The sequence below is a fragment of the Sciurus carolinensis genome, chromosome 1 (genome assembly GCF_902686445.1).
Source record: "Sciurus carolinensis chromosome 1, mSciCar1.2, whole genome shotgun sequence".
Classification (NCBI taxonomy): domain Eukaryota; kingdom Metazoa; phylum Chordata; class Mammalia; order Rodentia; family Sciuridae; genus Sciurus; species Sciurus carolinensis.
In genome coordinates, this window is record NC_062213.1 from 123,409,626 (window position 1) to 123,425,756 (window position 16,131).

Here is a 16,131-nt window from a genome sequence, read left to right on the forward strand (position 1 = left end):
GTCAGGTGTAATGGTGCATACCTGTAATCCCAGCAACTTGGGAGGCTGAGACAGGAGGACTGCAAGTTTGAGGTCAGCCTCAGCAACCTAGCAGGGCCCTAAGCAATCTAGCCAGGGCCTGTCTCAAAATTTAAAAATTAAAAAAATATGGCAAATGCTAATAATAGGGTTGGTGATGTAGCTCAGTGGCAGAGAGCTTGTCTAGCATGCTGGAGGCCCTGGGTTCCATCCCTAGCCCTGAAAAAAAAAAAAAAAAAAAGAAAAGAAAGAAAGGAAGGAAGAAAGAAAGAAAAAGAGATTAGTATGGTTCAAGGCAAATCCTGAAACTAAAGACATGTAGATATGTTCCACTCAGGTCTAAAACTACTCTTCTGTAGAGGTAAATCGCCCACATTGACGTTCAACAGGTGGTAAATTCTTCTACAATACAATACTAAATAATGGAAAACATATTTTCTGCAAATATTTCAGTAAAACACGATAGAATACTAGACTGAATTTAATCCAATCGAATTCTGTGACTGCCAAGAGAAATATAGTTTGCTTTTATACTGCAATATGGATAATGTAAGTAAATAGAAGTTCTAAGCATTTCTGAACAAAGTTATTATCTAATGCTAAGTACTGTTAATTATATTCCTGGATTGGACCAAAATATGGATATACATGTATTCTTAGTAAATGGTATTAGCAAAACAAAAACAAATTATCCAAATGGTGTTATTAAGAAAATAAACACCCTGAAACTCACTTTTCACATTGTACCATAAAACTAAGAACTTCTTTTCCAATGAACTATATACATAATTTTTTCTATAAAATAATTCAACACTAATATATTAAGAATTTTTATAGTTTTGACCTTATACTTTTATATAGGTATATATTTTTTTGAGGAAATAGTGATGTAAACAGAGGTCATGCATTAGGATATTTATATTTTTTTTCTATTTTGTTATATTTTATGTGTCTATATTGAGCTTTTGAAATCTTTTCGAGAAAAAAGTATGGCTGAAACATGGTAGTAAGAAGGTAATATACATTCAATAACATAATAAGCAGTGGGGAAAAAGCAGTTACAAAATTGTTTAGATGGTGTGATTCCAATATTTTTAAACAAAAAAGTACAGAAAAGTAGTCTTTTTATACAATCTTATAATTGGGGGAAGTCATTTTAAAATTAGAGGTATAATATGAAAGGACAGATTGAGAAATAATTGCACATAGAACTAAAACATGAAATAAAGTAGTGACTATGAGAATCATATATGTCTATATTTTTACAAGAATGATTAAATTTATCATAAGAGAAAAATGGTGACATTTCAAACATGTACAAATAGCAGAGACTAGCTGACTGAACATATTTAAACAAACTGTCACCTGTTACATTTATACAAATATTGTTTTTCTAATTACACAAGGATTCAGAGAATTTGTAGTACAAAGGTAAATCTCATCTAAAATCTTTATATAGTATTTGGATAAGTAGTCTAACTTCAGGAAAAAAAAGACAAGCATTCCTAAAATATGAGAATTTATATAATATATAAATTCAACAGACTACGTGAAACACCAGAGAAAAATTAAAGGGATAAGATACAAATGAAACAAACACTTCTTTAATAACTGATTTTATTTATTAATAAATGAGAAGTCTTTCAACTCTCAGTAAAATTAACATTGATACTGTCTGTGAAAACAATGTGATTAAATAAATTTCATTATTTTTAAAGGTCTTTAATAGTCTGTGATAAAGTGATTCAAAGTTCAAAGTTCTATATTTTGATGAGTGGTTTTAATGGCCTCAAAGATGGAAAAAATATTGTACAATGATACCCAAATCCAAATAAAAGGCAACCTTAGTGGCTTTGTTCACTAAACTATGATATTAATCTTTAATCCCATTCACCAACTGTGTAAAGACTTTTGTTGAAATGCTAGTGAATTTATATTTTCTCTGACATCAGCAGTTGTTTTTACAAGCTAATCACACAAAATTCTGAAGCATGAATACAATAAACTAATGATTTGAAAACCAACTGAAATCCTTTATGTGAAATATTTTAAACAGATTGGAAAATTGGTTATCAACTTTATAAAGTGGACATGTGTTTGTTTACATGGGTGAAATCATACAATGATGGAAGCATTTCTAAAAACACATATTCAAATGCTTTTGCTACAGAAGGGAAACTATGCCCAGCTCAATATCTGTTTCTGTAAATCAAGTTTCTTTGGAACACAGTGATACCCATTCATTTATGTATTGCCTATGTCTGCTTTCAGGCTATAATGGTAGAGTTGATTAGCTTCAACAGAATCGGTAACCTGCAAAGCTGAAAAGATTTGCTATTTGAATGTTTATGGGAAAAAAAATGTGCCAAACTCTGCTCCACAGTTATCAATTTCCTTCAGTAAACCAATTAACTTGTATCATTTGTGTATCTGAAAGAGTAAAAGGTTTTTGATTTTTTCTGACATTTTCTAAGTTTCATATTACAAGGCTACTTATCATTCCTGAAAAAGACAAATCTCAAAGGGCAAGTCTCAAACACTTTCTAACTCATCTTTGACAACTTCAGTAGGGTAAAAGAGTCATTCCTGGTTATTCTTCCTCTCGTTACAAAGTTTTGGAAAGATTGTTTTGTTTTGTGTTTGCTGAATTGGGCTTTGAAACCAGAACTTCATACATGCTAGGCAAGCCCCCTACCACTGAACTACATTCCTAACCCTTGTTATTTAAAATAATATAAATTGCTTATCTACTTAACTTGGCTTAAGTACATACATAATTCATGGCAACATACTGCAAAAAAACAAGGGTTTGACTGGAAGTTCCCCAGACCTATTACTTCAACTCTTTCCTCATAATGTCATTTTTACTTTTAACTTATCTGACAGAAACTGGGAGTGTCACTATTAATTAGTATATTAGCAAAATTAAATACTTTTTTTTTGGTATTGGGGATAGAACTGGGGTACTTTATTACTAAGTTACATCCCCAGTCCTTTTTATTTTTATTTTGAGACAGGCTTTCCCTAAGTTGCTAAGGGTCTTGCTAAGTTGCTGATGCTGGTCACAAACCTGCAATCCTCCTGCCTCAGTCTCTCAAATGACTGGGATTACAGGTGTGTGCCACTGCACCCAGCTTGAGTTACTTTCAAAAACTTAAAATGGAAAGGAAGAAAAGGAAGAAAAGGAAGAAAGGAAGAAAGGAACAAAGAAAGAAAGGAAAATAAATTCCTACGTTGTCTTACTGTGTCCAAATATATAGATCAATATATACTCCCAGAGGTCCAGAGTCACTCCATACCTCTAGTCCAAGTCACAGAAACTAAAATTTTTATATACAGTAAACAAAATACTAGAATGCCTGGCCTATGGAATAGGGCCTATTAATTAGGGTCAATATTCCATGATTATTTACTCATCCTGCTAAAATTGGCTTAGATCATAGCAGTACATAGTGTGGCTATCTTATTCCTCATACTAAAACTAGGAATACTTTATTCAGATTTGTAATACATAGTACAGATTTTCAGACACAGGCAATACATATCCCTCTTGTAGACAGCTAGCAAGATGAGTGATAAAGTATTATTGTAAATAGAAATTCTTCCCTCCACATGATTTAAAGAAGCTGAAGCTCCTAATCAAGGAACCTTTATATGTAAACATTTTCTGAAATAGTAAAAATGATAAATTTGACCAACCTATATAAAATATGGAAGAATTCCAAATAGGGGAATACTAATTGTGTTCATTATTATGCCACTAAGTGAGATAAGTAAAACAGGAAAAGACTCAAGCTTTGGCTAGAAAAGATGATTATTTAATCTTCTTCTTGTTGAATTAAAAGAATCTACAGAGATGTCAGTTTTGAAAATTAAAAGAAATTCTTTTTTAGGGAAAAAAAAAAGAAAAATGAAGAAGGGTTTAGTTGGTTGTAAATTAACTATGAAGAACTAAAAATTTCCAGTTTTTTCACTCTAATTGGTCACTAAGTTCTATGAACTTTAAAATGTCTCATTCTGTCCCCCTTTTCAAATCTGATATTGTTATATCCTTATCTTTAACCAGATGCCTTTTTAAAGCTTTTTTTTTAAGTTGTAGATGGACACGATACCTTTATTTTTTATTTATTTATTTTACGTGGTGTTCAGGATCAAATCCAATGCCTCACATATGCTAGGCAAGTGCTTTACCACTGACCTACAACCCGAGGCCCCAAACACGTTTTTTAAAGAAACTCCTTGACAATTTCTTGTCCCAGTGTCCCCTTTCTTCATCTTTTATGTCATAAATATCTTCTAAAATAATATGATCATATCATCACTACAAAAAAAGCAACATATTCCCATTCATTGCATTTGCACAAATTTACTGTTTTTAACTAGTTACAAAGTCAACCACATCATTCTTATTTCAAAAGCTTTTCACAGTTCCCTCTTCAAATAGTTTAGCTAAATTTGCAATTTTGGGTAGATTTAATTGGAGTTGTAGGAGTCGATCAGCAAGTAATTATTAACTGTCCTACACTGCAGAAGGTTTGTAAAACTGTACTCATCTTTACAGATCTTCAACTCCAGTGGGAGTAAGGCAAACAAGTGTTTAGACACTGCTTCATTGTTCAGTTCTTAACTGTTCTGTGCTTATTTTGTAACTGGATATTAAAGAAAGGAGTTAGTGAAAAATTAAGCAAAGATTTCACTGAGGACTCAGGTAGAATTTCAGATGAAAGCTGAACACAAAGATAGTAAAAGGGATTTAATAGATAACAGAGGAATCTGACAGGAGTGGGGGTATAAGGGCAAGAAAGAGAAAAAGCACTGGGGAGGGAATTAACAAGAATGAACGGGGAACTATAAAGCTGTCAAAGACACTAACGATGGGAAGCAATGAGGTAAAATCTCGTCTAAGAAGGTACAATCCAATCGTAGATTGTCTTGGAAGTCAGGCAGAGGTGTTTACCTTCAACTTTATGGTAGCCAATAAATAAAAAGGGAAGAGATTGCAAGAAAAGATTAACTACACGGCAATGCACAATCATCGCCACCCCATTATCATATATTCATGAGTATTCCGCGCATCCTAATCTTACACCAAAGACAGTTTGGTAATAAATGATTTTTAAGTAATACTGGCACACTTTTTTAAATAAAAAGCTTCACATAAGAGTCACACTCCACTTTTTTGCACAAAAATTTGGCATAAAATCTGTGACAATTATGTGGTGATATATGGTATTTTAGCATTTATATTTGTTCATACAGAAGAGAAAGAGAGACAAGGAGGCAAGATATGTGAATAAAAATTATAGGGTTTAAAGAAAGGTTATAGATATAGAGAGAAATCACCAAAGAAAAGTATAAATTCTAGCCTGGCAAACTATGAAAACAATGACATAAAGAGAAATAAAGAAGGTTTAGGAATGGAGAAGGTATGGTTTTGGACACATGAGATTTAGGCATAACCAAGTAGAGCTATTCCAAGGCTATTCTGTAGTGCAATAACAGGACGAAGCCAAGATCCCCAATGGGAATTGAGAGGTAGAGACATCTTATCCGTGCTTTATGGAGGACTTTAGCACTATAAACCCATGTTATTATTAATTATGAGCCTCAAAACTCAGGAAGTTTGTAGAAGGGCAGAATATCTTCATTTCACAAATAGAAAAATTAATGCTAAAACTTAATTCAACTTGCCCAAAGTCACACAGTTTGTTAGCAGCAGAGTGGGGAAAATGCTGATTCCCTACATTTATCATACACTTACTCAAAAGCTTTCATGAAGAAAGTAAAGCTCAAGGATCTCTTTTCAGGAGCTTTTGGCATAAAGGAAACAGCTGAGGCATTTAGAAGGCATAATTCTTTGAGGCCGGGAGAACAGAAGAAAGGATTCCTAGCAGATACTTGCAATTAATTAAAATGCAGAAGGGAGTTCAGTGAGAGACATTAAGTTGACAGGAATATAAAGAGGGTAAAGGGGGGGAAAAAGTCAAAACCAGAAAAGTGCAAAGTCAGGAAAGCCAAAAATGGAGTAAGTACTCAGTGATCTTAAATGCCACACAAAGTTGGAAGAAGAGGAGGGTTTGGCATGGTGTAACACATGAGATGGCTGAAGTTCAAAAGAAAAATAAATTTAATTCTTCAAATATTACAGAAATAACAAAATTTCTTCAAAATGTTTATCAGTGTCTATTTGGTATACCAGTAAGAGGGAGCTGTATTTTATTTTTCATATATTTGATTTCTATTTCATAAATTATATTCATATAAAATTACTGTGAAAAGTTTTTCAATGTTGAAAAACTACAAAACTACAAAAGAAAATAAAGCATCTATGAATCTGTTTTATAGAAATACAATCTGATCTTTAAATCACAGCTCAAATATATTTCAGCATAATTTCATCAGATATTTTTTATTTGGCAAGAAAATATTTTCAGCTTTTATCTTTCTCACATTTGGGAGCATTTTGATAAATATAAAAAATAGCTTATATTTCTGATGTATTCTATTTTACTAATTCAGAGGTTCAGTAAAGGAAAAGAGTGAGTTATAAAAAAGCAAAGTAACAGATATACTAAATGCAAAATCACATAGAAAGTATTTTCACAAAGTTTTAGAAATGTTATCAGAAATAATGTGGTCAATCTTCAGAGCAGCTTCTATATTAATGTGGGAGTTTGCACAAGGAAAACTGACCTATTTTATCTTTGTTCTAACATGACAGATATAAAATGCTTTTAATTAAAATCAACTGTAATTAGTGAAATCTGTAGAAAATTGATCAAATTTTAAAAAGATCCTAGAAAACTGTAATCTAACTTTAAGTTTTGTTGTTGTTTGGTGCTGGGGATTGAACATGAACTTACTCATGTTAAGCTCAAGCTCTAGTACTTAAAGACATCATTCCAGTCACTAACAAAGTTTTTAAAATTTTAAATTGTATAACTAAGAAGAACCAATTAAAAATTTTAATTGCCCATTAATGAATTAAATTTAAAAGACACAAAGGAGTTATTCAAACAACTTGGTACTGACCTTGTTCAAGTCTGAAGAGGGTCTTTTCCAGTTTTTCCATTTCGTTTAGTAGTAAAATTCGAATCTGTTTACTGTGTCCCATCTTGGCTTCTGGAGGTTTTGAAATCTTTCAGAAGAATTAAAGGAACTCCAAAATAAAATGAGTTACCCCTATGAAACAAAAAGGAATTACAAAAAAGAAAATAACTATTACCTTAAACTTTCCAGGACTGACAGCTGCACTTACATGTTCTAAATGTGATTTAACGTTAGCAATGAGAAAGAAGGAATCTTATAAAGATCCGAGAAGGCAAATTGTTTTCCCTTAAAACACAATGAGGAAGACTGAAGCAAATATACTGTATTGTAGATTCTTACAATGAAGACATAACAAAACCAAACAAGTTAAAGCATTCTCAGAGAAAAGCAAAACTATGTAAGAAAGCCTGGAGTTGAAGGGGGAAAAAATTCCCCGGTCCCAGGCCAAATGGCTGTCAAGTCTCCAAATGGCACTTCTGCTTACAGGAGATTAGTCTGCTCAAAGATAACAGGTGGGAGATCGCCCCATTCCCAAATTCGGGTCGGAAGCCACCAATGGGGAGATGAGAACAGAGGAAAGCAGTTGTCGCTCCTGGTAATAGCTGTTGTAGACATAGGATGGACAGAGAGCTATAGATAGAAAGAATGCATTTCCCCCAGAGGCCAGCGGCATTCCTAGCACTTACGGCGAGCAAGCTATACGTGCGGCGTCTGGGACACCACAGCACCCGAGGCTCTGGCGCTAGTCGGGGGAGGGCAAGGGAAGGCAAGCAAAAGGGGAAAGGCCGGCTGCCCAGCCGTGGACAAACGCCGAGCCCAGGGAGGGCAGGGCGCGCTGAAGGGCAAAGGGAGGGGCGGTGGCGCCGGGACCGGCCTGGGCGTGAGAGACCAGCGGGGAGGGTCCCCGAGACTCCGCCTCGCGCAGGCCCCCAGGAGGTCCGATTCCATCGGCCAGTGCAGGCACTGGCTTAGGTGGGAGTGAACCTAACCCTCGTCCACTTCCGGGAGCCTCCAGACCCACTAGCCCAGACCGCTAGTCTCGCGAGAGTGTGTTCACCGCGGAGTTTGAGGCTGCAGGAGACCGGCGTCCAGAGCCGCGGCTGCCGGCCCAGGTCCTGAACCACTGATTCTCCTCATTTTAGGGAAGGTGCGGCGGCCTGGGTGCGCTCCTCATTGAACAGCCTGCGAGCTTTAAAATTCTGTAGTTCTGGACTACGAATTAGATTGAGCTGCCCAGCGAGATCTTCTCGTGGGAAGGGCTGAATGCTGGGGGTCATGCAACCTGGCTTCCGGTGCCCCTTCTACCACTGTGTTTCTTTGACTTTTTTCTTTAAAAAGTTGCCTAAGTTCTCCGAGCCTTGATTTCCCCGTGTTTGAAATAAGGAACCTGGCGACAGTCTCTGACATACCATCCTTACTGGGCTCCGTGGTGCACCCCTGTAATCCACGTACTCAGGAGGCTCAGGCAGAAGAATTGCAAGTTCAAGACCAGTCTCAGCAATTCAGTGAGACCAGCTCAAAACAAAACAAAGGAAGACCCCACAACAACAAAAAACAACAAACAAAAAGCATATCCTATCGGGGAACATCTTCCTGAATGCAAACACAGGACTAAGTGGGTGAAGTGTGGCCAGTGTACAATGGAGAGTATGAATACTCCTAGTATTTACAACATCTGGTTGTATCAGATGCTCATCTGAGATTAAGCTATACATATTTTACATCAGAAATTCTGGACTCTGTGCAGATGCCTAAGAAAATTTTATGCCTGAAGGAAAAGGAAAACCCATCTCCCAGAGTTTTTCTAGGACATCTAATGGTCATGAGAAAATGGAAAAGAGGTTGGGGTTGTTAGGTATGGATAAGAATCTTGTTTTATTGTGAAATTATAGTTTTGTGGGTCCAAAAAAGGATGCTGAGGGTTTTGTTTTTAATGCTGAAATATATGTTTCAGTAGATTTCTGAGGATGGCTTGTTGCAAATGGTCCAAAACTGATTTAGAGAACCCACAACTTATTTTGCCAGGCACATCGGTAGTGGGCATACAACCATAAAACAGCCATGCCCTCATAGAACTTCTACATTTTATTGGTGAAAAACAGGTAAATAAGTAAGATGTACAGGATAATAAAGAGGGAAAGAAGTATAGAAGAGTCAGGAAAGGGGGTATTGTCTTAATACTCAGAAAAGTGATGCCAGCTTGAGAAAAAGAAGAGGCTATCCAGGGTAGAGGATTACTTGGAGAGGTAACAGGAAGTGCAGAGGCTATGAGGTAGAACCATACTTGGAGAACTGAAGACAATCATAGTTGACTGAAGAGAGGGTAAGAGATTAGACAGATAGATGGTATGTCATTCAGTTTTCAATTACTGTCATAAATTGCTTTTAAAAGATAATTGCTCACAATTTCAGAAGGTTTGAGTCCATAGTTTGGCTCTGTTGTTTTGTGGCACATGATGAGGTAGTCCATCATGGTGAAAATGCATGGGCAGGGAAGGAAACTGTACACATGGCGTTAGGGGAGAGGAGGGTGAGAATGAAAGAAGCCAAAGTTCCCAAATCCTCTTCAGGCATATGCCCCCATAAGACTGGGAGATTTCCAATTAGACCTACCTCTTAGAAGTTCCACCACCTCTTAAATAGTGCTGACGACTAGGGGACAAACCTTCAACACATGAGCCTTTGGAGGACATTCATCCAAACCATTGAAGATGGGATGAGTTAGGTGGTCAAATCTTGTAAGACTTTGCAGGCCATTCTAAGGACTTGGGCTTTTACACTGGGAAAAAGAGCCATTGAAGGACTTTGAATAGAGGAGTGACCCTTTAAAAAGTATCACTCTGCAACTTCGTGGGAGACCGCTGAATAAACTGAAGAGGGCAGCAAGGAAGGAAGCAAGGAGACCAGTTAGAAAGTATTTCCATTATTCAAGCAAGAGAAAGTGGTGTGTTTGTGCATGTGTGCGTGTGTGTGTGTTTTTGGGTAAAAGTATAGCAGTGAAAGTGGTGAGAAGTTGTTGAATTCTACTGTCTATTTTGAAGGGTAAGATTTGCTCCTGGAGATAAAGGTGTCAGCTATGATTCCAAGGTTTTTAATACATGAAAACAACCATAGCAAGCACTGTCCTGTAGAAATATTGGGTGTAATTGAGAAATTTCAAGTAGTCACATTAAAAAATAGGTGAACTTTTTGTATTAGTAATATAGTTTAACACTATGTCTAAGGAATTATTTCAGCATATAATCAATACAAAAGTCACTAATGAGCAGTTTTGTGTTATTTTTTCATATTAAATCTCCACAGTCTGGTATGCATTTTATACTGCTAGCATGTCTCAATTCCAACAGCCACATATCATGTGCTCAGTAGCTTCATGTGTCTAGCTGCTACCATGTGGATAGTACAGAAGAAGTTGCCATTTTTTTTTATAAAGGAAATAAAAAGGGAAGGGGTAGGAGTGGATGATGAAAATCAGAAGTTTGTAGCAGTAAATTTGAGAACATTGTTAAACATTCTAGTAGAAATATCAAGTTAGCATTTGTATCCCTGGCTTCAAAGTAATGTTTTTCAAATTATAGATTGTAATTCATTGGAGGCTTATAAAAAAATTATAAGTTGCAAGCAGCAGTTTTTAAAATGAAATAAAGAAGGGGCTGAGGTTGTAGTTCAGTTGTGGAGTGCTTGCCTGGCATTTGTGAGGCACTGAGTTTGACCCTCAGCATCACATAAAAATGAACAAAATAAAATAAAGGTATTGTGACCATCTACAACTAAAATAATTTTTAAAAAGAATATATGAATGAATTACATCTGATAAAAGTATTTCATAAAACTTCAGTTTGTATTTCTTAATTTTGATGTATTGAATCATGATTTCTGCTGGGGATCATGATTAAAAAATAGTTTGAAAGTAATTGCTGTCGGGCTCTGAGGGCTGGGGATATAGCTCAGTTGGTAGAGTGCTTGCCTTGTAAGCACAAGGCCCTGGGTTCAATCCCCAGCACCACAAAAAAAAAAAAAAAAAAAAAGTAATTGCTCTGGAATGCTTGCTATGTAAAACTGTGATTTATTACTGTGAAATAGTGCCTGGGTTTGATTCCCAGCTCTGCCACTAACTGTGACGCTTTGGAAGGTACTCAGCATCTTTGCGATTGATTTTTTCAACTGCAAAATGGGGATAAAAATAGTACCAACTACAGATCCAAAGCAATCTCCATCAAAACACCAGTGATATTATTCTTAGAGCTAAAGAAAACAATACTAAAATGTATATGGAAGAACAAGCCAGGCATGGTGGTGCATGCCTATAATCCCAGTGACTCAGGAGGCTTAGTCAGGAGGAACACAAATTCAAGGTCAGCCTCAAAAACTTAGCAAGACCCTGTCTCCAAATAAAAAAATATAAAATACTGGGATGTGGCTCAGTGGTTAAGCACCCCCTGGGTTCAATCCCTAGTACAAAAAAAAAAAAAGTTTTATATATATATATATATATAAAATATATATATATAATTATAATATATATATATTGTTCTCATATATATATGAGAACAAAAGCCTGGAATAGTCAAAGTAATTCTGAGCAGAAATAGTAAAGCTGGAGGCATCATAATATCCAACTTCAAATTATACTATAGATCAATATTATTTAAAAAATAACTTGGTATAGACACATAGTATAATGGAAAAAAATAGAAGGCATTGAAACAAACCCACACAGCTAGTCATCTGATTCTTGACAAAAACTTACATTAGCAAAAAAAAAAAAAAAAAAAAAAAGCCTTTTTAACAAATGGTGCTAGGAAAACTAGATACCCATATGTAACAGACTTAAACTACATCCCTGTCTCTTACCCTGCACAAAAGCCAACTCATAATGGACCAAAGACCAAGAAATAAGACCAGAAACTTTACAATTGCTAGAAAAGAACAGGGTAAATCCTCCAATGTATAGATTTAGGCAGCAACTTCCTCAATAGGATCCCTATACTTCAGGAAATACTACCAAGAATTGTCATCAAAGTGATATAATTTGCAGGAGGAGGATGGAAGGCTCCAGGAGGAATGTCTCCAAGAAAAACAGAAAAGAAAGAAAACTGATTATTTGATGTTGGTGGCCACATGCACTCCATTTCTATCAGAAAATTTCATGGTGAATCAGTGTTGGATACAGAGAAAACACACACACACACACACACACACACACACACACACACACACAGTGCTATTGTAGAATGCTGCTTTACATCTGTCAGCTGAATATGTTTGCTAAAACTAAACTGTAGAACTGAGCCAACTTTTCCTCCCAGTCAAAGAAGTACTAGGGGAATCATGCTTGTTTCCAAGAACAAGGATGGAGGGGAGCCAATCTCATATAGTTTTCTTCCTAAAACCAACCAGATAAATCCTACTGTTTCCCCATTAAGGGAGGAAGTTAAAAAGTAGAGAATTCAGGATATCGTTTAGGGAATCTCTCCATTCAAAGAAAAAAAGAAATAGGAAAGGCATCTTCCTCTGTCATCGTGCAAGTCATTTAACCTCTTTTGTGCCTTAGTTTCTAAACTATTATTGATCTTCTCAGGATTGGAAAAAAAAGTATTAAATGTTTTGGAAATCAATATGTGCCCTATAAGTACTGAATAACAATTCATATTTAATAAGTGTCTAAGAGGTTCCAAGTACTGTTCTAAGCTCATTAGATGAATTAATTCAGTACCCCAATCACTATTATTACCCATAATCTAAAGAGAAGGAAACTGAGTTCCAAGGTACTAGTAACTTGTTGAAGGACACATAGTGAGCAAGTAGATGGATGTGAATTGACTGCATTCTCAGTGATTCTATTCAGTAAACCTTACATCTGGGGGCACTGATGTTATTCCTATGGTCAAATATCAATAAAGACCTTAGAAACTGGAATGGAATGTCACTGACTTTCCTGTGGTTATGTCAAGAGTAAATATCCCCTGCTTCCACGGACATTCTGGCTCTACTTAGACTCGGTGCCTCAGAACACCATTGCCAGGAGGTCTTCGGCTGCCTCGCCTGCCATCTGATTGGTCTAGTTTGATGCTCTTTTAAGCTCCTTTGTTGTAGAATATGTGATATCATATTGTATGAAAATTACCTTTTAATTTTCTCCCTTTCCCACCAGAGTTTCTGAGACAGGGACTATGTTTTATGTCTCTTGGATGACAGATTCAAAATTACTTACACTGCTTAGATATACTAAGAGAAGTAAATTTTATTCTTTAAAACTTCTCTGATCATGTTTATCATTCTCCACCTGATAGGCAGGCATAGAAAACAAATTTTAGTCTAATCTGTTTTAAAATTAATTCTGATCATGTTGTTAAAAATAATCTTATTATCCGTATTTGAAATAACTGTCCTATCCTTTTAATACTCCTTTCCCTCCTTACTTCTTCTAAGGTGATGCCTGGCACTCAGAGCAGTCTCACTTAAACATGAATGAACTGGTTATTGTTCAGGGCTGAGCACCACCAGAAACAATCTGTCTCGTCCTGCTCCTGGTTATGCTTTGGCACAAGCTACTCATGTCCTAAGCTGATAATTTCCTAATCATTTCTTCTTGGCTCTGTCAGAGTCTAAATCCATCCCTGTCAATGCTTCTTAGCCTTCCTTGAGTTCCAACTTTCACTGCAGATCTTTCTGAGTATCTGACCAGTTCTGTACCTGGTTCAAGGCCCAAGATACTTCATAAGCCTTTGCTGGAATCACCTCACCTCTGCTATGGTGGATCTGTGAAATGTGCACTGGGCATGAAAATCAGATCCTGTCTGAAACTAACCTCCTTAATTTACCCTTTTAACTATGCTGAGACCCCTCTTTTTGGACCTCCCTACACCCCCTTTTTGCCTAGCATAGCACTTTACACCAAGAGTCAGAACAAAGAGCAGAATGCAAAGCCCTCTGTGCATCCAACAAACTTGTCCCTACTATGCGTTGATCACTGTTTTATGCATTAAGGATACAGTAATGAACAAAAAAGAGAAAAATCCTTGCCCTGTGGGGCAAGTTGAAAGGCAAATGAGAAAGTTGCATCAATACTGTTGAAATATTAACCTTAGGTCTGAGGGTGTAACTCAGAGGCAGAGTACAGACCTGGTATGCTCAAGGTCATGGGTTTAATCCCTAGCACTGCAAAAGAAAAAAGAAAAAAATTACCTCATTATATCAGGGTCTCCAATTGCCTGGTGTAGTGCCTGGTACTAACAGGCATGCCATTATAAACTATGTTTTATGAATGATTTTACTAGAATATCTATACTTTTGTTTCTGGTTTAATGAATAATTAAACTGTTTTTTGACATCTTGAATATTTTTCCCTGTGTTTCTTTTTTTTCTCCCTTGATTATCTCTTAGAAAAAGACTTCCAGAACAAACACACTACACTGTATTTCTTTCTTTTTTCTCCAATTAAAAAAAAATCATGGTAAAACTATACAAACATAGAATTTACCAACTTAACCATTTTTAATTGTACATATTAAATTTATATTTTTGTGCATCTGTACCATCTGTTCAGAACTTTTCTTTTTCTTGAGTGGTGCTGGAGATCAAATACAGTGCCTCCCACATGCTAGAAAATGCCCTATCACTGAGCTACATCTCCAGTTCCTGGTGAGCTTGTCTAGTATGGTGCTCACCATACTGCATTTGCCATTTTTTTTTTCAAAAGTAGCATGCTTCTTCTCGTTTATGTTGGTTAGTTTTTAAACTTAATTTTCTTAGCTATGAATAATAAAAATAGGTTTGATAGCAGTTTTTATTGGTTCTTTTCCCAATTAAGGATGGAAAACAATCAAATTTCTCAAAACCAAGCTTCTTACAATGGAAGAATTTGTGAGAATGCATCAGATTTCCCGCCCTAGCAGTTCAATGTCTGTCTTCCTTAACAAAGAGTGAGCTTCTTGAGAGGAGAACACATCTTTTCTCCTGAATCTCCAGTAAGCATAAGTTGGTCTGTTGTATAGCAATCACTTAAGATCTTGAGAATGAATCAAAGAACAACAGTATATTGCCTTTTCCCCACTCCTTTCCCCAAGAGAGAATAAGTCAAACTCAGTAACTTCCATGGAATTAATTTACTGTGAAGTATGAATACAAAAGTATTTAACTTCTGCAACTACTGCAAAGGTAAGTAGTTATGGCATTGGAGTTGTTGAACTGAAACGTTTAGTGTTTTGTATTAAGAGAGGACTGTTTTTTGTTTGTTTGTTTGTTTGTTTTTTACCATGCCATTATTGATTGCTTTCTCTTTTCAAAGCATTATAGACTCATGTATTATTCAATTCTCAACAGTTTAATTGATAGATTGTCAGATGGTAGGTGACCAAAAGGCAATCTGCAACCAAAATTGGAAAATAAAGTTACTTTGACTAAGCTTTCAAAGTTATACAGAACAACATATAGTATATTGTGGGAAAATAAAATTAGATGACATAATCTGTGAGTGATACATGCTATATGAATTTTAAGTTTGATGACCAACACAACCAGAGCACTTGTCAGAAATATTTCACTGCCAATTGAGTAAACTCAGAGAAAAGGTCAATGGTATAACTGCAAAGGCCAATCTATTTTAATTGCCTGAGGTTTAAAAAAAGCCTCCTTCTCAATTTACTGTGACTGTGAGAGTCATTTTCCTGCTTACACAGTGTTAAAAGACTTGTACATCTTGAATGCAACATAATGGAAAATTAGTAAAGCACCAAATGAAGTGAATCAGTCCTTTGGAACGTTTATTACATGAACATAACCTACATATCCTACTAATGCAAATGATTGCTCATTTGGTTATATAGAAAAATATCAGTAAGGTTTCATATTTTAAAGTGTTTTACTAGAAAGAATTTATGTGGAGATTCAAACACAACAGGTACATCTTAAAAATATCTGAAACTAGGGCTCCAAGATGGTGGAGTATAGGAAAGAGGCACTTCCTACTTGCTTTGCTGTTTGGAATTGAAATGACAGGAATACTGCTTCATAACAAGGTGAGTGTCTGAATAAAATCATTGTATATCAATATTTGTTTGT

General features: G+C 35.8%; 1 protein-coding gene across 3 annotated transcripts in view; it reads right to left on the minus strand.

Moving 5' to 3' along the window:
• Agl (amylo-alpha-1, 6-glucosidase, 4-alpha-glucanotransferase) overlaps positions 1-8,011 on the minus strand; it is a 79,452-nt gene extending 71,441 nt beyond the window's left edge. The window contains exons 1-2 of one of the 3 annotated variants that reach the window (XM_047549519.1): positions 7,755-8,011; positions 7,051-7,200 (exon numbers count right to left, since the gene is read on the minus strand). In XM_047549519.1, coding sequence (XP_047405475.1) covers positions 7,051-7,132 — 82 coding nt within the window. In that variant the 5' untranslated portion in view covers positions 7,133-7,200; positions 7,755-8,011. The other 2 variants (XM_047549527.1, XM_047549509.1) reach the window with 2 other exon arrangements.
• Between the last annotated feature and the right edge of the window lie 8,120 nt (positions 8,012-16,131).